General features: G+C 42.5%; 1 protein-coding gene across 1 annotated transcript; it reads left to right on the top strand.

The window, feature by feature from the left end:
* Positions 1-3372: 3372 nt before the first annotated feature.
* Positions 3373-6089, top strand: aldob (aldolase b, fructose-bisphosphate). The gene is made up of 9 exons (XM_086158721.1): positions 3373-3513; positions 3996-4108; positions 4181-4392; positions 4472-4526; positions 4604-4764; positions 4977-5060; positions 5157-5331; positions 5413-5612; positions 5824-6089. The coding sequence occupies exons 2-9, from the start codon at positions 3997-3999 to the stop codon at positions 5917-5919; spliced, it is 1095 nt and encodes a 364-aa protein (XP_086014847.1). The 5' UTR covers positions 3373-3513; position 3996; the 3' UTR covers positions 5920-6089.
* Positions 6090-6238: the final 149 nt, after the last annotated feature.

Genomic DNA, 6238 nt, shown 5'->3' with positions numbered 1-6238 from the left:
CTTTATTGAGAGGAGAAGTGGATTGTCACTGCAGCTGCAAGATAAGGACCGCACCAAGGAAAAGGACTTTGTTTCTTTTGTACAACTTGTGTTGCTCTTGGGAAAAAGTCATATTCCCACAAGGAAGTGGATGAACAGCAAACCGAACTTCACAGTGTTTTTTACAGGAAATGGATCACAAACACCACTACTATAAATGGACTTCAGATCCGGAAGGCAGTATGACCAAATTTTATTTTGGAAAAAATTTGTATTAGCATCAAAGGGATATATGATTCATATGTCCGTCTGTTTTTTTGTATCTATGGATTTGTTTTTGTTTTTTTCTGTCAGATATGCTTTGCATAAAATCATTACATTAAGGATCTATGATACTGTTGTGTTTCTGTGACAGTGATGCCCCCTTTCATTGATACACATGTATGTGTGTGTGTGTGTGTGTAATATCTATATATCAATCTCTCTCTCTTGAACATATTATTTACAGTAATATTCTGACCTGAATTCTCCCAAATGCACCCAAAAGAAAAAAAGGCTAAGAAAAATTTTAGCTGCAAGATAAACATTTTTTCAGCCTCTGTCAGACTTAAACACAGGATTCCTGTCTAAGTAAAAAAAAACAAAAAAAAACAAATGCACACTCACATGCAAGTAATCAGATTACCTGCAAAATACAGCACAATGGGAGCAGTGGACCCACTCGTCTTGCAGTTTTGATGTTTGAAATGAAAAATTCACAAACAAGACAAATGCAAGTTTACGACACAGATTAAAATCACGCACCTCGATAACGGTTATCATACGCACCATTATGACAGATGATTGTGACAAATGTTGAAAGGGAACTATTCAATGCACTGTAGCAGCACTTTCCCTTGTATTAAGTATTAACATTAATATTGAAGGCTGTTCACAAACTGTTTTTTGACGCACACTATCTCTTTTCCTCAGTTCTTATGTAAAAAGGCACTCAGAGACACTTGCCTGAACTCTGCTCGGCAATATTAAAGGGTACATTGCGCCGGGTACAGAGTTCAGGTTGTGTAAATGCTGGTTTGTAATTATTTGTGAGTTGCAAACCCACCGCCCTGTTGATGTCATTATGTAGCAATATCACAGGACAAAAAAAAAAAGCCCTGCCGACGTTTTTGTTGACATTTTCAGTAATCACTATAAGAACGGCTTGTGCATGACGCTACTGATGAAAACTATGACGCAGAAAGGGTACAACGGCTAGGTAACGTACTGGCAGGCTGACCGCCAAATCTCTTTCTGTTCCTCCAGAAACCCCAGCATCTGATCTACATTCTGTGGATTTCAGGGCAAATGTAGGTCCTGACAAAATGGATTTTTGCTAACAGGCTATAGAAAAATTCCCTTCAGTCATGTTAGACTTTTTGAACATTATTAAACCAAATGAGTCAAGTTTGTGCAGTGAAACACGTGCAAGCAATTTATCTGCAGCATCACCCTGACCACTGATCTTGCAGAGCAATATTGTGAGCCCATATATTTGCAATTTGGCAGTTTGGAACCATGTGTTATAGAATCCAGCGATGCACAGCATTGTCCTTGTGTATTTTAGCACAGCCATGCTTTAGACCCATTTTTAAACAGTTGCAGACCCTCAAGCAAAGAGCACACTGATGGAAAACAACTACTAAGAACTGGGACATATTATACTAGTATACATACAGGACTGTCTCAGAAAATCAGAATACTCTGATAAAGTTCTTTATCTTCTGTAATGCAATTACAAAACCAAAAATGTCATACATTCTGGATTCATTACAAATCAACTGAAATATTGCAAGCCTTTTATTATTTTAATATTGCTGATTATGGCTTACATCTTAAGAAAACTCAAAAATCCTATCTCAAAATATTAGAATATCATGAAAAAGTATTTTTTGTTTTTTTAATTGCATTAAAAAAACAGAAGATAACAGAAGATAAAGAACTTTATTACAATATTCAAATTTTCTGAGACAGTCCTGTATATGGACCATATATGTTTGTGTGTGTATCTATATATGAAGTATGTCTATACACACACATATACACATGTGTATATATACACATACACATATGTGTGTTCACATGCATACACACACACACACACACACCCAGACACACATATCTTTGCCTTGTTAAAATTATATATATGTATATATATGTATATATGTATATATATATACACACACACACACATATATATATATATATGAAGGTATATTGTCTGTATAATTATAATAATTTATCCTGTATTAACCCCCATGGTGGAATTTGTTCTGTGCAATGAACCCATCATGGATGAACCATGAGCAGTGGGCATGATGTCCACCAGCGCCAGGAGAGCAGTTCGGGGTTCAGTGTCTTGCTCAACAACACTTTGACACACTAAGAGTGTGTCAAAGTGTGTTAATCATTGCATATCAGGGTAGGTGGATCGTTGCAAGCAGAAACACACTCATATACATATACATATACATATACATATACATATACATATACATATACATATACATATACATATACATATACATATACATATATGTACACTTAGATTACAATTAGACACATATATACACACTATAGGAATATTTATATGAAGTCTGGGTCTCCCTGCTTTAGCTGCTCTCCCTGCTATCCAATGCTGGTTACCGGCGGAAAATGGATGCATGGAATAATAATAATAATAGCAATATATGTCATAATTATGTATGTGTGTGTATGTATGTATATATGTAGTACGTCTATATACACACATACATTGGTTTATCTATACACATGGGGTTTTACCTATTTTAATGCCTGTTTATATATTGTACAGTTATTTTATTGCCTATTTGTATATCTTACATATATATTATATTTTTTATTGCATATTTGTATATTTTATATATATTGTCTATTTGTACAGTTTTATATTTGTATTGTTTTCCAGGGACTACAGATGGAAATTAGCTACGAGCTACAATCTAGTACAAACATCTCTGCCTCTGTGCTTAATTTAATTGTACACTGTCCTAATAAACTTAAAAAAAAAATAGACATAGGTATTTACACACACACACGTATATATGTGTATATATATTAGATATTATTATTGATTGTTTCATTAATTTCTATTGAGTCAAATGAGCTGCATCTAACTGTTACATGGAGGAGTGTGTTGTTTTTGTCTGCCTGCCAAAGCAGAGCTGATGAATACTAACTCTGACAGCCTTCCCCCTGTCCCGTGATGCGATCACACACACACACACACACACACACACACACACAGGAATCTAAAGTCCACACCGACTGACTCCGCCCCCCGCCGGGTCCAATCGGCGGCCCGTCCGGGGCCTCCCGCCCCGCCGCATCACTGGCGCCTCCTCCGCCGGGGCCCCAGGCCGATAAATAGAGCTCTGTGTCCGGATCCTCGCCCTCCCGAAAGCTGCCCAAATTCCCCCCCGATCCCGGAGGCTCTACCTTCACCCGTCGTCGTTTGTCACCAAAACCCGTCAAGTAAGTATCGCTGCACCTTCATTTATTTTGAAATCTTAACTTTCCCTTCCCCGCCTGCCTGACCATGTGCTGCTGTCAAGGAGCCTTCGAAGTTTGCAAACAAAGAAAAAAAAAAAACAACAACTTTGCTTGCTTAAATTGTGCATTTGCACGCAAGAAGCGTGGCTTTTTTTTTTTTTTTTTTTTTTTTAAAACAAAACGCATATTTGCTTCTAGTCTTTGTTTCACACCTGTAAATGTGTTTCTGCAGAAAAGCAACCGTTGGATACTTTTAAAAGTGAACCGTGTGTGCACATTATCTGAAGATCAACAGCGCAGGGCAAATATTTACAAAGGTGTTGCAACACAGAAAGAAAGAAAAAATGGAGGATGATGTTGACACCGGGAAATGGACAGGAACCTTCCTCATACTTTCAACAACTTCTTCATCACCGGCGTGCATGTGTGTGTGCGTGTGTGTGTGTGTGTGTGTGCATTTGCAGGATGACTCACCAGTTCCCATCCCTGTCTCCGGAGCAAAAGAAGGAGCTCTCTGAAATCGCCCAGAGGATCGTGGCTCCTGGAAAAGGCATCCTGGCGGCGGATGAATCCACAGGTGAGTTCCCTTCTTCCGTCGGCTGTGACCTTCTTGTTTTTTTTTCGTCACACTCCCTTCCTCTTGGACAAGGCACCATGGGGAAGCGTCTGCAGAAGATCAACGTGGAGAACAACGAGGAGAACCGGCGCTGCTTCCGCGATCTCCTCTTCTCCTGCGACGCCTCCATGTCCAACTGCGTCGGCGGGGTCATCTTCTTCCACGAGACCCTTTACCAGAAGTCGGACGGCGGGAAGCTGTTCCCTCAGGTCGTCAAGGACAAAGGCATCGTCGTCGGGATAAAGGTGAGGAGGACGGCGGGATTTAGATCGGTATCTCCGTTCCACAAGGCGTTGACGGACCGTTTTGGTCTCCCGGCTTCAGGTGGACAAAGGCACGGCCGGACTGAACGGGACGGACGGAGAGACGACCACGCAAGGTCCGATCAGACGTCCACGAATCCGAATTTTTTTCCTCCTCCACGTACAAATAACCCCCACGCTCCGTCAACCGCAGGTCTGGACGGCCTCTCGGAGCGCTGCGCCCAGTACAAGAAGGACGGCTGCGACTTCGCCAAGTGGAGGTGCGTGCTGAAGATCTCCGACAGCTGCCCGACGGCGCTCGCCATCGCGGAGAACGCCAACGTCCTGGCCAGATACGCCAGCATCTGCCAGCAGGTGAGCGTTGTTTTCCAAAAATTGCTGAAAAATAATATCAACTTTGATTCAATAATCAGCTGAAAATGAATGAATACCCTTAAATTTGTGGAAAAATTATTTTGGAAAAAAAAAAAAAAAAAAAAAAAAAAAAGCAAGAAAATTGGCCGATATTTCTAAAACAAAAAATAAAATAAATGTAAAATATATGCATATATTTTCATGTCAACCAGAACGGTCTGGTTCCCATTGTGGAGCCGGAGATCCTGCCAGACGGAGACCACGACCTGCTCCGCTGCCAGTACGTGACCGAGAAGGTTTGTTTTCCTTTTTTCCAAATTTCTTTTTAGGATATCAAGCTTTTTTTTTTTTTTTTTGTGCATGTAAAAAATTCATTTTTTCCCCGTCTGCAGGTTCTGGCTGCTGTTTACAAGGCTCTCTCTGACCACCATGTGTATCTTGAGGGAACCTTGTTGAAGCCCAACATGGTCACCGCCGGACACTCCTGCTCAAAGAAGTTCACCCCTCAGGAGGTCGCCATGGCGACGGTGACTGCCCTCCGGCGCACCGTTCCCGCTTCGGTGCCCGGTCAGTGCGACGCCGCAACGCATCTCGGTCGACGAAGCGGCGGTGGAGCCGTCGAGTGACGCCTTTCCCGTGACCTTTCAGGCATCTGCTTCCTGTCTGGAGGACAGAGCGAGGAGGAGGCCTCCCTCAACTTGAACGCCATCAACCAGGTGCCTCTTCTCCGCCCGTGGAAGCTCACCTTCTCCTACGGTCGCGCACTCCAAGCGTCCGCTCTCGCCGCCTGGCAGGGCAAAGCCGCAAACAAGGCCGCCGCTCAGGCCGCCTTCTGCAGCCGGGCCAAGGTAAGCCTCCCGGGAGCGGGGTGTCAAAATCGTCCGTTAAGCAACTTCTCTCCGATTGCCCAACTTTTATTCGGGCGAGTAAATCATTCCTGACACTCTTTTCATCCCTCGCGCTAATTCGGCACGGGTGAAAAAGCAGATGATTAACCGGACGGATGTGACTTTGACCGTTCCTTGGTGTGTGTGTGTGTGTGTGTGTCGCTCTCCTCAGATCAACGGCCTCGCTGCCAAAGGCGAGTACAAGCCCAGCGGCTCGGCCAATCAGGCGTCCACGCAGTCGCTGTACACCGCCAGCTACGTCTACTAAATACTGTGAACTGACAGGAAACACACGGACCAAAAGGTGAAACCCTCCGCACGCTTCCATCGCGAGGAGGGGATTTCGGTATCATGTTAAAAAAAAAAAAAAAAAAAAAAAGCTACTGTTTGCCCGCTTTGTGAAATTACTGGAAATAAATTAAGTGACCAAATGAAAAATGGATTTTGATTTATTTTTTTGAAACATTTTTGACGCTAAAACCACACCTTTGTCGTGACGGCGAACTCCTTTCAGGGTTCAGTGACGACACTCAAGCAAAACTTCTAAAAGGGATGTAAAGTCCCCCCTCATAAAAAAGAAAAAAAGG

This window comes from Fistularia commersonii, chromosome 13 (assembly GCF_037954325.1).
Source record: "Fistularia commersonii isolate RoL2024-O1a breed Wild chromosome 13, RoL_Fcom_v1.0, whole genome shotgun sequence".
Classification (NCBI taxonomy): domain Eukaryota; kingdom Metazoa; phylum Chordata; class Actinopteri; order Syngnathiformes; family Fistulariidae; genus Fistularia; species Fistularia commersonii.
This window is presented reverse-complemented; position numbering and strand designations above follow the sequence as displayed.

What these genes read in the sequence shown, in the direction of transcription:
- aldob (XM_086158721.1), top strand. Translation starts at nt 3,997, where the DNA reads ATGACTCACCAGTTCCCATCCCTGTCTCCGGAGCAAAAGAAGGAGCTC. An exon ending in GGCGGCGGATGAATCCACAG is followed by an intron (nt 4,109 to 4,180) that starts GTGAGTTCCCTT and finishes CTCTTGGACAAG; the next exon opens with GCACCATGGGGAAGCGTCTG. An exon ending in ACGCCAGCATCTGCCAGCAG is followed by an intron (nt 4,765 to 4,976) that starts GTGAGCGTTGTT and finishes CATGTCAACCAG; the next exon opens with AACGGTCTGGTTCCCATTGT.